This window comes from Macrosteles quadrilineatus, unplaced genomic scaffold, assembly GCF_028750875.1.
Source record: "Macrosteles quadrilineatus isolate MER2022 unplaced genomic scaffold, UCM_ALF_1.0 Scaffold_9__3_contigs__length_116548681, whole genome shotgun sequence".
Lineage (NCBI taxonomy): Eukaryota > Metazoa > Arthropoda > Insecta > Hemiptera > Cicadellidae > Macrosteles > Macrosteles quadrilineatus.
In genome coordinates, this window is record NW_026542602.1 from 102,934,716 (window position 1) to 102,959,085 (window position 24,370).

General features: G+C 34.5%; 3 protein-coding genes across 3 annotated transcripts; 2 read left to right on the forward strand and 1 right to left on the reverse strand.

Annotated features, from left to right (window-relative positions):
- Nucleotides 1–146: 146 nt before the first annotated feature.
- LOC129004317 (proline-rich protein 27-like) lies at nucleotides 147–1,501 on the forward strand. The gene is made up of 2 exons (XM_054432855.1): nucleotides 147–190; nucleotides 1,086–1,501. The coding sequence occupies exons 1-2, from the start codon at nucleotides 173–175 to the stop codon at nucleotides 1,494–1,496; spliced, it is 429 nt and encodes a 142-aa protein (XP_054288830.1). The 5' UTR covers nucleotides 147–172; the 3' UTR covers nucleotides 1,497–1,501.
- A 2,849-nt stretch (nucleotides 1,502–4,350) lies between these two features.
- Nucleotides 4,351–6,388, reverse strand: LOC129002012 (uncharacterized). Its single transcript, XM_054429500.1, has 2 exons — nucleotides 6,370–6,388; nucleotides 4,351–4,964 (listed from the first exon to the last, which is right to left on the reverse strand). Exons 1-2 carry the CDS (start codon nucleotides 6,370–6,372, stop codon nucleotides 4,467–4,469), a joined length of 501 nt encoding a protein of 166 aa, XP_054285475.1. The 5' UTR covers nucleotides 6,373–6,388; the 3' UTR covers nucleotides 4,351–4,466.
- A 9,825-nt stretch (nucleotides 6,389–16,213) lies between these two features.
- LOC129004454 (TM2 domain-containing protein DDB_G0277895-like) lies at nucleotides 16,214–19,068 on the forward strand. The gene is made up of 2 exons (XM_054433051.1): nucleotides 16,214–16,233; nucleotides 18,716–19,068. The coding sequence occupies exons 1-2, from the start codon at nucleotides 16,219–16,221 to the stop codon at nucleotides 19,031–19,033; spliced, it is 333 nt and encodes a 110-aa protein (XP_054289026.1). The 5' UTR covers nucleotides 16,214–16,218; the 3' UTR covers nucleotides 19,034–19,068.
- Nucleotides 19,069–24,370: the final 5,302 nt, after the last annotated feature.

Here is a 24,370-nt window from a genome sequence, read left to right on the forward strand (position 1 = left end):
TGCCCAGTAAAGATATGAAGGCATTTCTGGGAATAACTTTCCCAGTCACTTGAGCATGCAAAGAAGTCCTTATTGCGTGTTGTACTTGGCACCTGTATTGGCCTCTTGGCTATATAACCCAATACACAGTACACCGAATCATCAAAGTACTCAGTACAATCAAACAGGCAACATGGCATCAACAATCATCGTAAGTAAAACTACTTTAGCTCAAATTTAAAAATGGTTGAATGCTGGATTGTAATATTTTGTTAGTAACCTAGGTTTTTATTTAAGTAAGTTTGAATTTTACTATTGAAACTTAAGGGAAACGCTTATAACAACAGGTCAAATAACATTATTTAGTTAAAATATATCATGTTGAAAGTTCTTCTTCTCTAAAGTTCTAATTATGTTAATGGTTCACTCCCCCCCCCCCCCCCAATCTCTTGAGGAAAGCAAACTGTGCATTTCCGTAAGATATCTACTAACGGCAAAATATACTTTATTACATAAAAGTGCATGATAATGCATGTAGTTCTTTCTCTCCTTTAATATGATTATGCCTTTTGGTGTTTATATTTCCGAGGAGTGGAAACGGATGCCTTGACAATTTTGTCACTATTTGTATTACTACAGTCCCCAAACATCGGAAGGAGCCCCAATTATGAGTAATTTGCACTTAAAAAAGCAACTTAAAATTTGCACTATGTCAATTATACTTAGAACTACCAGTGTTTAGCATAACCATGTTATGCTAATTATGCGTGAAGTTGTTTTTTTTTAATCTCTTTTTAAATCATTATAGTTTTATATACTTGTCGTTTAGAATTACATGCTAAAAAACTATAACTTATGAAATAACTACATATATAATGAACTGTGAATTTTGACAAATCATTATTTGCTAGGGGGTCGAAAAAAGGAGTTAAACAAAGTATGAAATACAATATACTTACATGTATATGTAACTCAGCAGCTTGTGGTAGTGAAGTAACAAACAGTCATTTCCGTTGACTTTGATATTGTCGATAGCTTAATATTCTAGACAATCCTTATAAGCAATGTTTTTATTCAAACACAACATTTACTATTTTTTCTTGCAGATAACTTTGGCCGCCCTCTTGGGATGTATCGGCATCTCCACCACCTCCGCTGTGGTCGCCGCCCCCGCCGCATACGTCAATGCCGCCCCATACAACATACCACCCTATGCTGCTAGTGTCAACGTTGTGAACAGAGGACTAGCCGCCCCTTACGTTGCTGCCCCCTATGCTGCTGCACCCTACGTTGCGGCCCCCTATGCTGCTGCTCCCTACGTTGCCTCACCCTACGCTGCATCCCCCTACGTAGCTGCCGCTTATGCCGCTGCACCTTATGCTGCCGCCCCCTACGTTGCAGCTCCCTATGTTGCTTCCCCCTACGTAGCGGCCCCCTACGTTGCTGCCCCCGCTAAGTACGCTGCCGCTCCAGTTGTTGCCCCTGTAGCCCCTGCTCCTGTTGTAGCTGTGAAATAATTTGTTAAAGCTATAAAATAAAACTTTATTATATAGTATTTTTGTGCTAATTTTCACCTGAATTTGTTTAGTTTTCACCATAAACTTAAGTTTCATATTATTATCAGAATACTTTACTATTCCTATTTTTACTTGCTTGATTATTGGACCCTTATTCACATTAGAAAATTTTAAGTAAGGTAATATGGAATGAAAAACTCGTATCACCAATGTCTTCGTGTGCAAAAACGAGTGTTTACAAATATTTTATTTCTTTAATACTTAAAAAACTAAGAAAATTGATTGGTTTATAAACAACGAGGCCGACACAGTTGATGAATAATACGTGTGTAATACATTGATTGAATACATGAATTTAGACATAAATTGTAGCAGTGTTACATTTTTTCACGTTTTTCACGTGTTCTTGTTGGACTATGCATATCACTTTGAAAACCTATTAGAGTATGTGAAGTAAAATTTCCAAATAAGAGTCTTATGATGAATAATGTTTTTCAACTAGTCGATTATAGTATATTTTTGCAATCAGCTATTGATTTGATCCATAGTCAACTTGAAAAGACTTTATGTATATGTAACATGCTCAATTCATGTGTTTTTTACAACGTGCCAAGCCGAACAATATTTAAATACTTTTAAATAGTTGGTATTGCTATTATTGGGATTGAGATTGAACTTGTTTTCAAATATGATAAAAAGTGCAAGCCAGATTCAAATTATAATCAACGCTTTAATCTTTTTTATACTATACATTGTGGTACAAAGGGTTTATTTGGAATATGCAGTATCCTAAATCCAGTTGAAATGCCTTGTTTTATTTTGTTTTTTTTTGTTTTGTTTTTTTACCATCCATATTTTTGGGTGTAACTTGTGTTGAAGTTTAATGTTGACGTTTGTGATATGGAGGATCTTGTGAAAACCATCCCGCTATTAACGCAAACTTAAAGTGAGTAAACTCAAATGGGTCTTTTAACAAGTAATACTTATCAACATTTGTACTATGTAAAAAACCTTAATTATCTATATGTACAGTATGAATTAGTTAAACATTATTACGTGTAATAGAAAATGTATTACTTACTTTGTTAGTTAAGAAGGATTAAATAAGCTAATTTGAAATCTACCTCTTAGCCTCTTTATAAATTAATCATCATTTACATGTTTTACGAAGGCCTTATAAACAACTTTGAAAGTAGAGTTGACGTCCCAATGCCCAGTAATATTTGCAGTTAAAACAAATCAAAGATATCGTCTGCCGTGTGTAACTTTTTTCTTACATTCAGCTAGTTTTCTTGTATTTTGCCAGTGATTAAAACGCATTCAAATGTACACCTAGTTGTCCATACCTATCAATAACCCAACACTAATCATAGAATTTTATTATTTCAACTTACTATTAAACGGACATTTACAAATTAATCTCGGTCATTTGCATTTTAATGAATTTTAAGAATTAAAATGTCCTTTTAATAGTTTAAAGTCTGTTAAACATCATTAAAAGTGAGCTGCAAAGTGTTGTTCAGGCTGCGGTAGAGTCAATGAGTGCAGCAACCTCGCCGCATGCACTTGACATTCTTGTTCAGCTTCTCGTGTGAGCTGAGATAATTATTATTCGATATGAAAATAAACAAAAAAGTGCATTATATTATAACATATGTAATAATACATAGTATGTCCCTGACTAATTTTATTGGCCTTTGAATATGTACTTTGGTGAAATAATGTATAATTAGATTTTTTTAAAGCAATATCTTTACAATTTTGTCCTCGAATATTCTATCGGGAAAACTTTCATGCTACCAGGAGACGAATATGTTGTTTGATATAGAATGCAATGCGCTTGTTACACATGACGAGTAACACTTTGTATGCAGTGATACGTGATATACAATAATGGTAAGCCATGATCAGTTTAATGTAATGAACACAATTTTAAATTAAATGTTGTGTTATATAAATGTCGTCATTGAGGGTCAGCCAATGTGGATTGTAATTGCTGCAGAAACCAATTTATTAACTTACATGGTGACAATTATTAAGTCTTAGGACGAATTTTTAACTTCTCAACGAAAAGAGTTATGACAAACAAATTTGGCATATCATTACTGGTAATAGTAAGCTACTATTTTGTGTACATGGTGATCGAATGTCACCTCTGGGCGAAGGCCATAAAGGGAGTAAGATGAAAATCTTAAAAGTAAGCATAGGGTGATATGTAGATCAAATGACAGGTTTTGTTAAAAAAAAACCATGTCACAAACTAGACCTCAAATGGACAACAGTATGACAGTCATTCAAAGATTTCTTGAATTTGACATTTTGAACGCTTAAATGGCTGCCATTTTTTACTCAGTTGATCTTTTTGACACAAATTTTTGGCATTGTATTCTATTAATAAAATACATTTAATTTGATTTGATGTGCATATTGACCTATGATTACGTTTATGATTTTCTTCCATCTTGTAGCGGGCATCTTGTCCGCTGCGGATGTCCGTCTGAATAGGTAGCGTATAGCATTGCAATTTCAATGCATCTATGGACGGCTGTAACTTTTGACTTGAAATTTTTAGTCCAGTTCGTGGCACTATTTTTAGTTCAACAATACCTTTAATTTAATGTACATTTAAACCTTTGCTTACCTTTAAGATTGTCTACTTACTCCATAAGGGCCGTACCGTACCCCACAGGTGACATCTGATCACCATGTACACAAAAAGTACCTTACTAATGATATGTCAAATTTGGTTGTTCCTTCTCTTTTAGTTTTTAAGTTACAATGTCGTCCTAAGAGTTAATTGCCACCCTGTGTAAATTTCCAAAACAAACTATTAGGAGTAATTATAAATACCAAATACATTACAAAAACAACAACACGTTTATTTAGTGTAATTTACACTATGATACATAGCAGTAGATTACATCAGGAATACATTTGTACTAGATAATAGAAACTATACATCACATGTGTCTATCTTTTAAATATGAACGGAGGAAAGACAGCAGACCCGGGTATCGTGAAGGGAGGGTAGGGAGAAGGGATGAAAGAGGAGTAAAAGGGAGATGGGAAGAATCCTGGGGGAGGAAGGGGAGCGAAACCCCGTGGAGGAAACGCCGAAGGAAAGAAAGGTCCAGGCAGAGCTGGAGGAAACGTCCCTGGGTAAAAGGAGGGGAATGCTCTAGGAGCTACTGCTGGTGTTACAGCTGGAGGGGGTAGTCCTGGAGGTGGTAGAGCTGGGGGTGGCAGAGCTCGTGGTGGCAATACTGGGGGTGGTAACGCCGGGGGCAGGAACGCCGGAGGTGGTGGCGGAAACGGAGCAATGACTGGATACTTCCTAGGAGTTACTAGGAAATCTGTTCTAGTGACGTAGGGTGGTACTGCTGGAGGAGCTGAGTGGACATACCCCGGAGCCACCGACCCCAGAGTGCAGGAACAGCAAGACATCAAAATGGCGGCGATTAGAGTCCTCTGAAAATGAAAATTGGAATATCTTAGTAATGTTATTTTTTGTTTCTCATTACCATTGTAATTTGTAAATATAAACCACTGAATTGCAAATGATTATCTGTTACTTTGTTCTTTTCTTTGACTTCCAAATTTGCCAAACCGGTAATTGTAAACTTATCGGTTAAGTAACTTATCGGTAATCAAACTTGGTTCGTAACAATTCCTTATAAAAACTTGTTTTGAAATCGAAACATTATTTATGTTAAAACTAGAGCCAAAGATACGACTAAATAATTTAAGATGTGTCAAAAAGATTATATTGCATACAGTACAACATTACAATAAAGTTAAAGATACATTAGTTCATATTTAGCATGGTGATGGTAAACAAATTTCACACTAACAACTTTGATGAACGTTAATACAGAACCAAACTAATTCTTATATGTGTTTAAGTAATTGATTACAACAATAAAACCTCATTTAATTGTCCTGCCAGATTTTAGCTCGAAAATGAACGGAAAATGATACAGATTTAAAACTACAATTAAAAACTATGTTAAGTTGGAAAACAGCTATAAACATATCATTCTCTATGGGGAAACATAACTCAAATCAATCTGTAGAATACATCAAATTGTTTTGTATTTACATCAAAATAAACCAAAAGTTAACCTCTGTATTGAGGTGTGGGCAGTGAAATTTCATTTCATTGGAGCATTAATTGCCTCCCTCTGTCACGGGTTTTTATCAACAACATTCCTTGAACACTAGTTTAATGTCAGGGTTAAATGAAACCTATATATGAATGGTGATTTCAGAAATGTATTGGTGAAAGGTTAAAGCTTGCAATAGTTGTAAAATGAACAAGTATTGAGTTACTCAGTAGCATTTTAAAAGATGCCTTTGAATATTCTCATAAAATCATTGCCATCTGAGCTCTCTTAATCAGAATCATATCATTGAAACTCTTGAATATAAAAATAGAGGTATTTTTTATGGATTCAATGTCTATCATATAAGCAGCGTACTTACACTTTTAAATGACAAAAAATATCTCATATTATGTTATAATTTTTCCTAAATGCAGTTCGTGGTTGTTAGTTATAATAGCTTATAGTAAATTGAATAAGTTCTAAGTTTCATGATTAAGGTAAACAAAAAATAATCTTTTAACGTGTAAAAAAATTTTACTTTCCTAGAACATATTTAATTGGCAAAGGAGCTTTATTTAATCGTAAAAAGACTCAATGTTAAACTCTACGTATTTTTTTTTAATCCGTTGAATATTGAACGTTCTCAAAATAAAACGGTTGAAATAAGTGAATTTGGCTGTATTACAAGCTAAACCATCCAACCAATTTTTGTTTCTTGGTAAAAATATTTTGCTATACATAAAGTTAATATTTATACTCTTTCTACTCACCATGATTGTACCACTTGGCTGCCCCAGGTTGTATGTGCCACTGTCGGGAAGGTGTAGTACATATACCTAACAACACTTCCGTACCAAACCACCGTCGAGCATCCAAAGTAGCCAAAGTTATCTAACCCGGGCCACTTTCTGTCGCCCTCTCGCAATCTAATTAGTTCTCTAAGTGTCACTTTTGGTTAGTGAATCGGGGGGTTTTAACTTGTAGAATCAATTTTGTGTGTTAAATAACCGTGGTAGTTCTAATTGTGTTTGGTGTTTTTAATTTCGTTTAAAATGTGAACATATAAAAATTTAGATCAATTTATCCTACACATTTTTTTATCATCACAGCCCAACTATAGAATAGTATTAATACGTGATTAGTATTGATATTAAAAGTGTCAACGGCAAACTAAATTTTGTAACTTACAGTGAAATAAAACATGCATAAATTCAAGGCAATATATAGGTATAGTACTTGGAAGGAATGAAAAAGAGTTGTCTTAACATATAGCTATAATTATGGTAATGTATCAACAACAGTATAATGTAAGACTAAATTACTTAGCGTAATCCCGTCACAGCTCAACAAAATGTGCCAATTAGGACTTTTTCGGTGCTAAAACACCATGGTCAGTTTCAGGCACTTGTAGAGTTGATCAGTTGATAATATCGTCGAAAGGTAAACATGATCAAAACTAAGATAAAACCTCGACAGAATATTTTATATTGCAGACAGATCTTTATATTGTTGTTAACAGGGAACTTTAACGCTCCTTTCACACTATACGATTTCGCTCGTACGATTATTAATCGGAGTTGTAGTCAACCATTGGAGCTTATGGCTCCTTTCACATCATGTGAATATTAATCGCGTATGATTTTCTAGCGACCGCAAGGAAGACTTACAGTCACGTTGGTGTTTGATTGAAACCAACTGAAACAAAAAGCAGGAAAAGTCTGTCCAGCTACCTAGGTTGACTCAGCTATCTAAGGTTCGACTCATAATTTCGAACTTGATTAGCCCTAAAAGAAACAACACTTTAAAAATACAGAGTGACCCGGAACTCTCCACAAATATTTTTAGGGCATTGCTCCTGGGTAAGAAACATATATAAATATCATATTCAAAATGTCCGGAAGTCCTTAGTTACTCTCACAGCCACCATTTTGTTTTTTTTTCAGTTGTTAACCTTTTTCTAAAGAATGGTTAAACGTACGAAATAGAAACTTTGCACAAACATTTATGACAACTGGACAAAGCTACCAAAATATTATGACGATTTTTCAAATTTACAAAACAAAATGGCGGCCATTTAAAATTTTGTTTCTTAAATAACTCAAAAACCGTTGATTTTACAAACATTTTACAAGTATAATTTTTTTTAGGCAATTTCAAATCTAATGACACATTATTTTTTAAGATTGGACAATACGAGTATTAACTGAGATATGGCAACTTTAGTGATACGTGACCGCTTTCAGTATGCGCTGCAACTGACCTCCAGCGGTCACGTATCACTCTCATGTCTCAGTTAATATTCATCCAATCTTTAAAATTAAGGTGTCAATTGTAATAAAATCGCCTTAAAAAAGTTATTCGTGTAAACCTTTACACAATTACAGACAATTAACAGTTTTTGAGTTATTTAAGAAACATAATTTTAAATTTTTTGTTAGTTTTGTCTAGTTGTCATAAATTTTTGTGCAAAGTGTCCATTTCGTACGTTTAACCATCCTTCAAAAAAAATTAATAAGTGAAAAACAAAATGGTGGCTGTTGTGAGTAAATAAGGACGTTAAATGTGGTATTTAGATATGTTTCTTACTCAGGAAAAAATCTCAAAAATGTTGGTAGAGGGTTCCGGAACACCCTGTATATAAAAATTAACGATAGTACTATATTCTACCTCAATAACCACACAGAATACTGGTGAATAAGGTTATAAGGTTGAGAATAATTTAGTTTGTTTCCAATCGTTAAGCACTTGGGATTAATTACCAATTCTCTGTATCATAGAATCGTTATATTAATCTGTTGCATAAATTATCGGATTTTTATAAAAATAACATTGTTGATACCAAGAATAAATAGATCAGATGATTGTCGTCTAGCTTATAAAATATAATATCTTTTTAAACAAACAAAAATATATTTCTATTAACCTGTACCACACTACCTACTAACCTGTATTACCACTCGTACCATGAACATCAGAACAGAAGGTATTCGTGACTAGTACCGAAAGATGTGAATACTTACTTTATCTAATAGTTTAAATGAGGCATATACTGTTCATTTTATTCATTAATTTATCATTACCGGATCGTCATATTCTTTTCTTGTTATACTTAAAGAATTTACATTTGGCTTGAGATGACAAACTAGCATCTGAAACCAAACTATTCAGCTCGAATTAATCAACTACACTCTGAAGTTTATGTGTAGAAAATAACTTGTGTCCACTGGGAAGTGAGACAAACACAAAATATTGGGTCAGACACAAATATACGAAATATCACTAGGCTACACATAGAAAAATGATCCAGGAAAACATTGTTAGTTTAAAGATATCTACGATTTAAACAATTTGAATAAACACCTAGAGACAAAAGGGTAAGGCCAAAACAATATGTTTCATATCACAATTCACATTTTGTGAAACAACTAGCCATAAAAAGCAAAACTAATAATTGAATCTCTAAAATGTCCAGTTCCGTAACAAAACCAAGAGTAGGATCAATTGAGGCGCGCACGACCCTTCCTCCATGCCTTTCCAAGTTCCAACACACATGGCGAGTGTGAGATACGATCGACCACGTAAACGTTACGTGTTGTATCACACTTTCTTCGCCAAAACTGCAATATTACTGTTGAGTAAACTACAGTCAACTTATTTGAAATATTTAAATTGTTTTGTTATTTATTATGAAATTAGCGAGGAGCGGAGTTTTACAGTTACCTGTCAAAGTGGATCGCCTTGCACTGATTATAGCACACAAAGTAGCTAATTGTTGCATTTACTTAGTTTTGCCACACTCATTGTTGTTTTGCAGCACTCATTGTTTTGCCGCAATTCAGTATTCAAATCAAACAACAAAAAACAGTGTACGTTTATTAGGCACGAAATACGTGTATCCTTTGAAAATAAGTTGGCAACACTTAGAGAGAAGAGAGCCAGTCACAGAATGCGCTAGTAACTAAAACTCTATTTTCTACCAAATTTTTCCTTGCCATATTGATGGGTCCCAAAAGTTGATCCAGCTCATAATAGGCAATTCCATTAGTTTGAATAACTAATAAAGATTGTTTATTGGACAGACATTAGTGATTAAGATCAGCGCAATCTGTCAGAGGCTCACATCAACTACGACGATTTTGGTAAATAATAACAAGCTACAAATTTATATGGGGATGGAATGTCTAAACCTAAAAAGTGCCTTAAGAAAAGTGCCTTTGCTGCACTCGAGAAACTTTCCCCATACTAGTTACACAAATAACTATTCCTGTAAGACCAGCTTCGAATCCCGAAAATTCCCAATTGCTAGGGCCATTAAAATGGGCCTATCATGGATATTGTTCGGGTAAGGTACGTGATTTGGTGGGCAGGAAGCCTTATTCAACATAAGGTTCGCCTAACAAGTAAAAAATATAAGTCCCTGTGGCATGGAAGTGTATCTAATAGAGATGTCCCTTTATGAATGCCCCCAAAAAATATATATTTTGTTAAGTATAAGGATATTTGAATAAGTTATTGAGTGCACTGTGATATTTTTAGCATCGTTTAGATTTATGTAAAAATTACATTTGTTTGTGCTCAGCTCACCTCTGTTAACAATAATATAACAGTAATATTGTTAACAATAATATATAACTCGTAATATTGATTACGAACTGTCAAAATATTAGAGATAGCATTTCGTGCATTCATATTGGCATATTATTTAAAGGTTTGGTCAAAACCAGTTCGAATATCAACGTCTTCTTAAAAAAACCGTATAGCCCTTCTCTTTTGGGCAGTTAGGTATACGAACACCTGACACCTTTCATTTGTTCAATCCGCATACGGTTTCAGTCTTAGAGGGGCTGCTGAGAACAAAAGTACATCTCCATGATAACTATATGACAGTGAAAAGGCCAATAAAAATTTAACCCTTTGGCAAAATCAAATAAGGAGTTTTAGATCAATGTAGTTGAGAGATAGTAGTAGATCAAAGGTTGAACGAAATATTTGCTATATGCTACTTAGAGAACACATTTTTGTATATTTTCACACGCCTGGATGAAATTCCTCTTTAAACAGGCCGGAGGATGATGATACGGTTACAATAGAATGTCTGATTACGAAATAGGAACAGCTCGTGGCGGGAGCTCTGACCGCGGTGCGTGTGACCTTGACGTCATCATTAGCACGCAGACGCCTGCGTAGTGCAGCGGTCACTGCGGCTGCATAGTGCAGAAATGTCTACGCATGCGCACAAGTGCTGTCCCGTACCGTCAAACGCACGCACGTGTCCACTAAAGGACGAGCAAAGAGAAGTGGATAGCTACTCATACGTTCTTCACTGGCCTTCACTGGCCATGCAGTTTTGTTAAGTTCATCTATATGGTTGCAGGATTTAAGTTCAAACCGAATGAATTTCAAACCCGTTTCTGGTGATCTTTCTCAATTTCCCCTACAAATTTAGACCTTTGGATCCTCTCTGCATTTGGTACCATCAACGAGGATAAAAAGCTGATGAGGAGTGCTGCGATGATGGTTCTCTAATTGTAACCCAGTCTAAATCGATCATCTTTCTATTGAACTTGAGATAGATATGTTATTGAAATAGGATAGTGCCATTGATTATGACGGTGAACATTACTTAATTACCTTTCCAAACATGACCACATATTATTCTAATAATTATTATCATTTTCAAATTTTTAATTTGCAATAATTTTAACCCCCCCCCCCCCCAACAATACAAATGCAAAGGTATTACTTTGCAAGGCAATCTACCTCTTAAGCTATATCAGTTTATTATGCAGGTAACAGTTAACTTATGAAACAGTTGAATGTGGGTCGTGTTTTGAATCGGTAATGAGGACTGAGGAGAATATAACATGTAATTGGCAGTAAGAAGCCGTAAGTTGTGGGATGAGGGACCCTGTTTTCCTGCGTACATTTTTCTTTGCATCTGGATGGGAGATTAATTGAAGCAATTGATGTTGTTTACTAGTAACCTGCATTTACATCAAATTACTTATTATTCATCACATACAAACAGAGTGTACATGAATGCGCCATTGTTAAGACTTGTGTCTAATACTAAATGTAATATGCACAAAGATGTTCGATACATTTCCTTTTATACAAAACACATTTTAAACAGCATAAGCCATGTCTTATGTTATACCTTTTTAAACTATAAAATTCTTAATCACTTACTAGGTGTACAATGTAGTTGTCTGCTTGCAAATTGAGCGGAGCTAGAATATTAATCCAATTCTTTTCTTAAGTCAATGCTACATCTGTTTCTCGTAAATGAGATATATACTTGCAGTATCCAATTTCAATGGTATATTTGGTTCACATAAATGGAATGTCTATTTGCAGTATCCAAAGTCATCATCAGTCTAGTTCACGTAAATGAAATGTCTTCTTACAGGATCCAAAGTCTACGTTTCATCTGGCTCTCATAACGTAACATCTACTTGCAGTATCATTACCTTCCCAAGGTTTTTGGTTACTATGGCTGTGCTAAATTTCACGCAGATCGCTTCAGCCGTTCAGGAGAAGTATTTGTAAAACAAAGGCAGGAGTGTAGTATAAGAGCTTCGCTCCGCTCAATACATCTCATGATTTATTTTTAAACTTGTTTCAGTATTCCTCATTTTGATTACTTCAAGGGAGGGAATATGAATGAATTTAATTCAATTGTAATTAGGACTTTTATAAAAATTGTTCTGCACTTTTTCTCGAAGATGATTAAAGCATAACAAATGTTTATGAATCGGTTACATCTTTAGGCTTTATTTTGTAAATATAAATTTTGCTATTTAAGAAACACCTACTTGTTGCTGTATGAGATTTGTTTGCTAATTGGATGAATAGTATTTGTTTTAGCTATAATGCATTAAGCTAATGCTAAGTTATATGAGACTTGTAACTGTTTGCAAGACTGCTGTAACAGATTGTAAATTAATAACGGTATATTTGCCACAAATCACAGTTCATTTACATCTTTGGAGCTGCACTCTATAGACCAGCAATAATAATATAGAAGAAATAATTAAAATATTATTAGGTGAACAGAATTTGACAATTTGGTGGACATTTGAGCTGCTCTTTCCATCCTGAGTACGTACCTTGAACGACGCTCGCAGGTCGTTGCAGTTGGCGGAGCTGTCTCCGGCACTCTACATGTCGATTTTGGTGTTCCTCAGGGTTCGGTGCTTGGGCCTACACTTTTTCTCATCATGATCAATAATCTTGATCCCCTTGGAAATACCCTCATATTTGCGGATGACACTTCTCTCCTGTCATATGATACCAACGTTGATCAGGTTTTGGACGTCTCCAGAGAGAGCCTCGAAGATACAGCTGCTTGGTTTCTGGCTAACCATTTTCAACTTAACGAGGATAAAACGCAGCACATCATCTGCAGCCTTTCCAGAAATCAACCAGATGTTCAGGGTCCTGTAAAACCGCTTGGTTTTGTTCTTGATGGGAAGTTCAGCTGGACACACCACATAGACCAGACCAGCAACACGGTCAGTTTCCTCCTCCTCAAACTCATATTATGCGTAACGGAGTCATACTGGGCGATGGTGTACCATTCCTCCTAATAATGCGGTAAATTTATTTCTATAGCCTAGTGCGTCGGTTACAAGTTAAAATAAAAATAATAATCTCTTTGCTGTGTTATTATTAAATGAAAGTCGTTAGCCTTCATGAGTTAATATTAACTCAATCAATATTGAATATTAATAATTACTCTTCCACTGTCCCCAAACTTAATTTTTAATCAATCAAATTCGAACCAAGAGCTTTAGGACTTGCGAAATATATATTAATACCTACTTGTTAAATCTGTAAACCTAATCACGCCCTATACACAAAAAGAAATCAATGCAAGTCAACGATCCTAATGTCACTAATGTGAAGGACAATAGGTCCTTATGCCATTGTCCGTTCTGGGCTGGTGGGTGAAATCTATTACGTCCAATCAAACATTGTGTAACTAACGTCTCACGGACACACTTACGTGCAAACGTACGCACGCGCACGCCCGCATTGTGCTTGACCCGTGCAACTAACAGTTGCACATAATTAACAGTTTCAGTTTCACGGTTAACAGTTTCTAACAGTTTCAGAACATAATTAATTGTGACTGCAGTTAGATGAGGTTTAAACGTCAAAAATTTTAAAATTATCATAGGCATAATATCAAGCTTTTTTGTTTCAAGAACCGAAATAACTTTCTGAAGCTTTTCTCTTGTGGTCAACTTTTCCATGAACAAGTATCGTATACATCACTGAAGCTCTGTTCAGATGGGCTAAATAACTTTTCGGTTTCCACTTAAATTTTATAGGCCAATTAATTAAGTTGACAATCAATAATAGACAGATTTCTTCAACCTGTTGATTAGTCGGTCATTCTGCTGTTTTTAAGAAGCAAACTAATACTGCTGACCAAATTATCCAGATCCAACAATAAGTATGACGGAGCCCGTCGGATTAATGGGTTAATGCCATAAAAAGTGCGGAAGGCATCGGAAGGTGTCGGAGACTAGTTGAGATGTGTCGTGTCGGAGTAGTGGGTTTCCTGCTTTAGTTTTAAGCGTAATGACAACCGACAAAATAGACTGTTAATAAATGCCTATCCGGCCCGATTACAAACCGTACTTGTTAGAATTTTTAAACGCACTAAATATGACAATTTAATATGTTGAATGTCAAAAAATAAAAACCTAAGACATCAAAACGTGACGATGGCCAATGTAAGAATAAAAATAAACGCAAGTCTCTGCGAAATTGAGGAATAATACACTTTTATTTTTAAATCAAGATTGCTTCTTACTACGTCAGATGGCAGACGGTGTGGTCTCGTGTCACTTTCATTTGCCTGCCGCGTGAGGCTCCTAATAATTTGACGACATTTTATGTTTTGTTACAACCGATTTACCTCTGAGAACCATCTTAGTTTATTTGGACCCAAAAAGTTGTTTTCGAAGTGATGTATGTGTGTGTGTATGTGTGTGGGTGTGTCTGGATGTGTAGAGCTATGAACCATACCTGTGGTCCGATTTAGATGAAATTTGGTATGTAGGTTATAATCCATGGTATCTCCAGGTGTTTTTTTCATTTTTTTGGAAAATAGATTTTTTATGGGCATTTTTCCATAAAAATCATCAAAAAAACCGGAAAAACGGATTTTCACAAAAAGTTTCCCAAAACGATTTTGATAAAAATTTAGTATGTTTTAGCCCTTTAAATTTGGAACAAAATGGTAAAAATACCATTTTTGTAAAAATTACGGTTCAAAAGTTATTGTAAATTATGTTATTTCCCCCATAAAATCCCATAAAATAACGAAAAATAAGATTTTAGAAAAAAAATCCTGCTTTGATTTAACATAGTATGTTATGGTCCTTAAAATGTTGATAGTTTTTTTTTCCTTTTTTAGAAATTTTGATTTTTAATGGGTATTTTCTCATAAACCCCATAAATAACGGAAAAATAGGATTTTCCCAAAAATGGCCCGAACGTTTTTGATAAAAGTTTAGTATGTTCTATTCCTTTACATTCTGAACAAAATGGTACAAATCCCATTTCTGTAAAAATTATGGTTCAAAAGTTATTGTAAATTGTGTTATTTTCCATAAAACCCCATGAAATAACGGAAAAATTGGATTTTCCCAAAAATGACCCGAACGATTTTGATAAAAATTTAGTATGTTATATATAGTCCTTTAAATTCTGAACAAAATTGTACAAATCCCATTTCCGTATATTTAATCTCACCTCTTACACATGATAAAGGTTTTTGACATACTTACGGGAGAAAGTATTTGTCAGAATGCTGATACCGTTTATTTTCTTGATGCCGACGTTAGAGGAACTTTTACAGGTGAGGCAGTATACAGTGTACTCAATTATTTTGACTTTGAGGGTAGATCGGTTCAAATCTATACGTGTTGTAGATAGCTGAGAATCGAACTCATAACTTTTGCATTGAAGTCCGAGACGCTAACCACGATCTAGGCTATCAACAAACCTTTTTTTCGTACCAGGCCTCATTTTACCTTACCCTCTGATTCCCACAACTTGTATAATACCCTCATTGCACTACACTATATAGTTTATACGCGCTCTATACTACCCTTGTCTCGAATACTCTTTGTGACCTAAAGTAACATTTGATTATGATTCTTGTTCATAAAAGACAACTAACTGTAAGCGGTGGTACGGTGGTGAGACTTAAAGTTCTCTTATGTTTTGTGGTTGCATAGTTTACCATACTCTCTAACTTTGAATATCATCTTTATCCTCTGGTTTGCACGTTCATTTTCTCAATCCTTCTAGTTAACTGTTTCCTCTGTTTAACATGCACTATTTCCTCTCACCTACTGAATCTTCATTAAAACCTGAAGTTTACCAAATCCTCATTAACCATACAAAGTTCACCCCCTATAGATCCTCATACTCTCTGTTACCATACTTTCCAGGCTACCATGCCCTCGAGGACGTCCCTATACCCTGAACGTATCGTTAGGCAACCATGGTTTGGCAAGCCTCAGTGATTCTTGGCACGCTCAAGAAGCCTGCTTGTATAAAGACTACTGGACATCGGTTGCTGGTCATCACACACCACCATGAGCTCCAGTCTGGTAAGTCAACTCCACTTGTTGGTTAACAAACACTGTTTTAAGTATTTTGTTTTAATTATAAAAGTCAGCTATACGTTTACAAATCCAAGCAAATTGACATATACTTTCTTCCATTATATTGTAAAAAACCATTATAATGAGTGGGAGTAACTATGATATTTTATGATTAAAATCACAAAATCAAATCAATCTTTTTTAACAAATAATGGAGCAGCATTACATATTCATATAACAAAAAATTATCACATGGGCTTTTGCCTGTGCACGATAAGAGTTCATCACTGGCTGCTTAATCCTGATACTATTTACACAAAAAAATCACTTCTTAGTGTAATATAACTTAAACACATATTTAAGGCGGGGCGAGAGTAGGAAATGGATTGGAGGCTGCGGGTTTGGACAGTAATCAAATAGACTCAGTTTCTTTTGTCAGTAAATGTTAAATATTAAATATTTAAAGCTTTACACAATTTTTGATGAAAGAAAAATAACGTTATTTGGTAACGGTAATTTAAATTTATACGGCAAATGGGAAACTGAAAAAACTGCAATAACTTCAGAAACGTGATTTTTACAGCATTTGGGTTTGTGCTATTTTAATTCAAATTAAAAAGGCTAAAAAATACGATTTTTTAAAGTGTGTGCCATTTTTCTGAAAATCTGGTTTTACTGGATTTTATGGGAAATCCCTATCAAAATTAAAACTTCTAATAAATGAACGAAACCTTCATATATTATGGATTGGTACTCACAAACAAAGTTTAGTCAAAATTGGACATAAGTGTAGCCTGAAGCACAAATCCACACACACAAACCCATCCAAAAACACCACTTAAAACCACTTTTTGTGTTCCAGGGGATATTTCCACCCAAAACTCAAACTTAAAAAAATTTGACGAAAACAAAACGTTCTCCTACTATTCTAGTATCCCATTGAGTTAAATTATATGGATATATTGTATGGGTCAAGCAACATAAGTTATCTGATGCATTTATCGTCGATAAAGGAGCATATTAAAGGAGCTTATCAATTTTATAAAATGTCTATTGCGTATCCAAACAAAAGAGTTCGGATACGCAACATTTCATCTTTGCATTTCATCTTTTTATTTCTCGTTAATTTAACATATCATTATTAATTTTTTTTTATTACTGAATTACCCCATAGATAAGTACTGTAGTCACCATTATTAGGACCTTGGTTAGGAACCACTGTGTTTTTAGTTTTAAAACAGATTTATAGCAGGTCACTCATATTTTTGACGATGCAAAAATAGTTTCTACTGTTTAATTCAATTCGAAACAAAATGCTTCCTTGCCCAAGTTTGCATTCAACGTTTCGGCAGTCTGTGTAAGTAATGCACACCATATTATCATATAGGCCCTAAGACATCCAGGGGGCTATAGAGTGGATCGTTATCAGTTTTTAAATAAATTTAAATTTAACTCTAACAATTAGGAAAAATAAATTTGTATCCACCACTAAGAAATATAGAGTTTACAAAGAAATGTCTCTCCACTTAAAAGCCAATGATAAATGCATAATCAAATTATTTGTTAAATTTTATATTAAGGGAATTTTTCCAAATAATATTTAGAATTATGTTCTTGCATTGAAGAACCATAACACGGAAAGATCTTTGAACGCAGCAACCACTAAGAAAAGTTGAGGAAAATCTTTTTTCAGCTAAGAATTGTGAGAAAGAACATAAGGATATTAACGTATAAGAAGATTGAACGTTTATAAGGAAAAGTGTAAAAATAGGTAACAAAACATGTGTTTAAGTATTCCAGTAAATCTATTCAACTCCATTCTATGATGGAAAAGCACACTGGGATACTACGCAATATAATACTATTGTATACTTTTTTCAGGATATAATGGTTTAATTGTCTACTGGATGTGAAATTTATTAAGGCGCCCAAACAAAATCGATCCCCTGTAACCATCTTTTTGTATATGTTTTATCTTGTTTGACAATATATGTTATGTTGTTTGACCTATGTGTGTTTTCATTTAGAGTCCGTGATACTTGAAGTGAAATCCGATAAAAAGTTTAAATCTGTTAAATTAATCATCCATTGAATAGGTGTGATTTAAATTATTAGTGTGATAAAAAGGCTTAGAACGCCATTGCATTGTAGAATGTAATAATTTCTTGCTTGAAGCCAAATCAAGGTTTTTTTACTGTAGCGTTATTGTAAAACAATGCCCCAACTGATTGATTTTAATGCTCAAAAGTATAGAGGGTATAAGGCTAATAAGGCTTCATAAGTAGACTTTTTAGCATGTATTTTAAGCTTATTATTTTCAGTAATCAGTTGTGTAAGGTAATCTGACACTACCGGTCTTAAAAGTGTCGGATTTTCGAGAGTAAACTACACTAACATTATTTCTTAAAAAAGGACTCTTTAGAAACGCAAACACTACGAGTATATGATTACAATGACGATTCTTATATATGACCCTGTTACGTTTCAGTTCATCGTCTTCGCTCTGACTGTGGCGGGAGCTAGTGCTGCCCCCAGTGCCGTAATCGCCGCCCCCGTAGCCTACGCCGCCCCCAGCGTAGTCACCGCCTCCAGCCATCAAGTGGTAGCTAGGAACTACAATGGTTTGGCACCCGTTGTCCCTGCGGCCCCCTACGTTGCTCCATATGCGGCCCCCTACGCTGCACCTTATGCTGCACCCTATGCTGCACCCTACGCTGCACCCTACGCTTCACCCTATGCTGCCCCCTACGTAGCAGCCCCCTACTCTGCTCCTTTTGCCCCTTACGCAGCACCCTACGGCTGGTGAATGGCAAATGTTTGAACTCATTAGTGATTTTTAGAAAATTGTAAATATTGAATAAATTCATTAACTTTACTTTTCCGAATATTATTTTATCCTTGACCATTTCCATGTTACAGCACCGTTGTGGTATTGTCTCGACTAAACAAGCATTTCAAATAGCTACAGATTATATTTTCCTTACACTGAGCCAAGTTTACATAGAATGTTCCACTATATCCACGTATATTATAATCTGTTCACCTTAGATGAAAGGTCAATTTTGTCTCGTTGAATGCTCTTTAAGTTATATATTTCCAATAACTCTAAGAACAGCTACTCTGTTAATTTTTTAAGTTTATCCCAGTTAAGGTAGTACATAAGAAAACACAATAAGGTGCCAAATATGGTTTTATTATATATGCCCTATAAAAATAGTGGACAATAACTCGAATCAAAATTTATCAAATTTTACTAATATTTATCAAGTAAGGTAAAAATGGGCTACCCATTTTTTTAAAGATAAAATTTAATGGAGCTTATAATAACAAATAATTTATTGAATGAAAATGTTGCTGTAAGCTCGGTGGTTAAGGAACAAAATTTAAAAATATCGCATTAAAAATGTCCAGGTTATTATTATGGGGAATAAGTAAATGTTTATACTTTGCATGGTTATTGGTTATGTATATAGCCTATTTATATCAAATTAGGCAAATTTATTTTTCATACTAAGCTAATAGTACCTTTCCTGTAGCAGCAAACTTTAGTTATCATTTAACTGAATGTTTTTAAAAAGGAAATAAATCTAAGTCAGATCTATTCCCCATTTAAAAACATTAGGAAATCTTTTAGTGAAAATCCAATAAGACCAATAGAAATTCGCTTAGTGTACAGGTTTGCTGCAGCGGGGGTATTTTTCATATATGTTAGTATATATGTTACAGGTATTTTTAAGGTATTTCTTAAGCCTCATTCCACCTACCTGGATTTGTAGTTTGTATCAGCAACGTATGAAGCCAAGCCGGTACAACCAGATCATAAAACCGGTGCAGTAAAAACTTTACATTTGAGATGACCGTAATTAATGATTGCGGCTGTCTCGTAAAAGTGAATAGCAACATTCTCACTCACCATTCGCAGCCTCGTTGCTTTGATTTCAAAGTTAATACCGCAGTCGACGAGCCATCAACTCACAATTAAACTATTTAATGTATTCAAGGCTAAAATATAGCTAGAGATCTTACAAAACCTATAGGTTATAACAATTACATTTGACAAGCTATAACATTTCGGCTAATGCAGTTAAGTAAACTAGGTTTTCAAGGATTTGCAAAGTTCTAAAAATGAAAATGAAGATGCAATTTACAACCTGGGAAACCCATGCATCCCGCTGACTATCTGAAACAGACTAACTAAGCAGAGCAGTGCCGCCGTCTGACAGAATTACTTCTGTCTGTGGTCTCTACACAGAGGAATCCGGAATTGTGTGCTTTGAAAACTTATTAAATGCTATATAACCTCTGTGGAGAGATTTTTTAAATTGTCTATTAAAATTGAAATGTTCTAAATATCTTTTGTTTTGAATAAGTACTTAATTTTAGTAAACAATACTGGATTACTGGCTTTTATTTTTTATGTATGGACATGGGGTTTACCTTAATTTTCTTTTGATTCAGTTCTTATTCGTTTACCATTAGAAAAAATATATGGTGGGATTTGTGTAGGTTTTCTTTTGTAGTATTTAAATTTCGGAAGGAATGTTTTTTTGTTTAAGGCTGGACAAATTGAAATACTATTGAAAGGTCCAACTTACCAATGACACGCACATTTGAAATACGAATACAAATGTTCAGGATGAGATAAAAGCCTTGACGAAAATATGTAACCATCATGTCTGAAAACCAAGACGTAACCTTGTGAAATTATTATTATTTATAAAGAACATTCAGAACATTGAATTCTCTGTAATTATCTTAAAATTGTGTTTTGTTGCTTATGTAAACATTTTTTTAGAGATACATAAAAAATGATTGTATCCTTCTCTAAAGCAAGTATGTTGAAGATTTTGTCAAATCAATCTCACAAAAACCTGTCATAAAATTTGAGTGGGGTTCCAGTGACGGACCTATCATGTATATCACATTCAGTGTGAACAAACGTTAAATTAATTTAATAACTAAATCCATTTAGATACCAGGGGCCTTATAAACAGATTGTGTCCTTATTTAAGGTTTCATTGGACTTGTTTTGAATGCTCACTTAAAACTAGGACCACCCACAAAATAATTGTAAAATCCATAATTTATTAAGTAAGTGACAGAACAACTTCTTAAGCATTAATTAAGGCTCACAGAACTATGTATCTACATTGGTTTTTTATGTCTAGTAGTTTCTATACTATATTCTTTCTCCAATCACACATACCCTACGTTGAAGTAAATGTCTCCAGACACCATCCAATCCATTAGGTTGAGCATTCAAGGTTAAAAATCAAAACACCTAACATGACAAATAACTTATTTATTGAGCACATCCAGTACGAGGGTAGAGTTGGTTCCTAGACGACGACGGCGGGCGCGTGGTACAACAGAGGGCCCGGAGCATGGTACACGGTGGCAGCTGGCACTACAGCTGGGACAGGGTGGCTGGTGAACTGGGTGTGTGACACGTGGGAGTACGAGGTAGGGTAGTGGACCACGGGGGCGGCGGGGGCGTAGCTCTTGACCAGATAGGCGTGAGGGGCGGCGGGCACCACGGGGTATAGCAGTGAGGTGGGGGCGGCCTGGGCGGCAGCGAGGGCGGCGAGCACAACAACCTGGGGAACAGAAGATAAAATCACATAACTTGTACTGTACACTCTGCACTCACATTAGGCGCTGGGCTCTAAGTTTGAACCGTTTTACACGTTAGTTCAGGCAGTCTTGCAGGTCGTGGGATATTACAAATAAACTTTTTTTATTTGCTGTTTCTGTACCCGAGACCTGGGGGCCAAAGCCCCGCACTCTACACTTGATCAGCTTGCTCTGCAAAAGTAGTACTGAAAACTACAACAATACCATTTGGTATTAATATTTTTACAATCTGTATCCTTAACAGTACTTTTTTGAGATTTTCAGACTACTCAAACCTTTTGTCTACCTCTGGCAAGTAACAGAAATGCGTCGTCCTAAACCAGGAACAAATTGGCAAAAAAGACTAAGGTTGTGCTGTGTCTTAAACCCGAAAACATGATTCACATTGTAGTCTGATCAGTCCAATGTGAGAAAAGACGGTTAAAATCAATTTTGTCATCAACAACTACTGTAGTTTTATATTTTTATGTGAGTTTGATTGGCCGCGTATTAGCAAAAATGACATTGGTGTACAGACACTTAGAATCCGAGTCCTTACAAATTTTATACTGTAAAATTGAATGACGAATTGAATGGTAAAGTACAGTAGTAATACAGTGCTAGTATTTAAATATTGGATATAAGTCAAAATCTTGCTAGTTTACAGCTTGTATTTTTTCCTTGTTCTCACTTTAAATACGCTAAACAATTTTTCGTGGTAACTTTTAGGTAAAAATAGGTCTAAACTAATCTATTGAAAAAGTAAGAAACATTTTCTAATATGTTTAGGGTGATAACTAATCAATAAGTATGCTATGATCATGAGATTCTAATAAATATCACAATTTAACACATACCAAATTGCATTTGATCCTTAACAAAGTTTTCATTAATCTTTAAATCACAATAACCTTAAATCATGCACGTTAGAATAGACATTTCCATGCAGGAATCGCAAAGATAAAGCTAAAATTGTAACACTGTATCAGCCTATAGTATATTTAGCTATAGGTGCGTTAGACTATAATAAACTATTTCATCACATTGCTTAATAGGGAGTATTATAAAATACACGAACTGTAGCAATGTTTTTTAAATGTGAACCATTAAAAAAATAGTGCAACATTCCAGAATATAATAACTGCAACTGTAGGCATTTAAAACAAGTTTTATTTCGTCAAATAGTAATGACTTCTATAGCAAAATGGGTCAATTATTTATTTATAACATAAATTCGTTTGTGTAGCCTATAATTCTATAATTTTAAAACAGCAATGAATGACGTCGGCAAGTCAGTGTCCTATTGGCAGAGTATCTCAGACAAGTATTACGTTAGACCCGAAGGTGAAATCCATTATATTACATTCGACTGTTGCACTCCGAGTCAAGGACTTGTTTTGAAGGTGCATCGCCCGAGCAAGAGACATTATGTCAATATACCGCTGCAGCCTTCAGTGATTAAATTAGGAGAGAGATTCAATATAATTCTGTTTATATTTTACATCTTTATTACTCATTCGTCAGTTATTGGATAGTTTTAGATTATTTCTATGATGTAATCAAGTATATTTATGGTTTTGTTTTATTTTATTTTTTTACTTTATTTTGCGAGTGTATGGTATTAGTGTAAGGGTTTTACAGGGTTGATCTTGTTACTACCTAATGTAAGCCTTTTTTCAAGTAGCTTTATTAATTGATAGCAAATAGGATCGAACCAGAATCCTTGAGATTTGATGTAAGCTCTATAAACAGGCGATTATACGTATCTTATCGTGCTCAGATTCTTTATCTTTACAATTTACCATACAAGCAGATATAAATTAGTATTGATTTGAACGTAAATCAGTAAATTTGGTTGTAAAAAATATTTTGCAATTTTTTACTATTGAGGTTACAAATTAGCCTACATAGCCTAGTTTTAAAACGTTTAAAATATTGCATTAGTTAGCTATCAAATTAGTATTATGTAATTAATGACTTGCATGAATTCCTACAATATCAACGTACCGTATTTCTAAAAAGATATTTTAATAGTACCTATGTAGTTTTAAAATATTTTACTGATATGAACAAATTATATTTATGTGATTTCAAATCTTTATTCGATAATTTTGATATTTTTCTACGACAGTATAAAAATAGATCCATTTGTTATTAATTATTTCCATTTTTGTTTGTTTATTTCGAATAAAATCAACATTGTTTTTAGATATATATTTTGCGTATTAAACCACACGCATTTACCTCAACAATGTATCAAACAAGCACAAAACCAAAATTACAATATAACTAATTCCAAGCCAACGCTCGTTTTGAATGTAAAACAAAACCAACAAAACAGTTCGATTAGGTTAAATTCTACTTAAATCTTTTATTACGTTTTTATTCTACTTAAATGTGGGCGTTTTATCTTGAACCACGGGAAAACAATTTCTCCAATAAAACGCTACAATTTTACCCAGCCGTTTTATTCCTAAGCTAAGACAGAGGGATCAAGTTAAAAAATATATTACAACATTGGGAAGAAGTG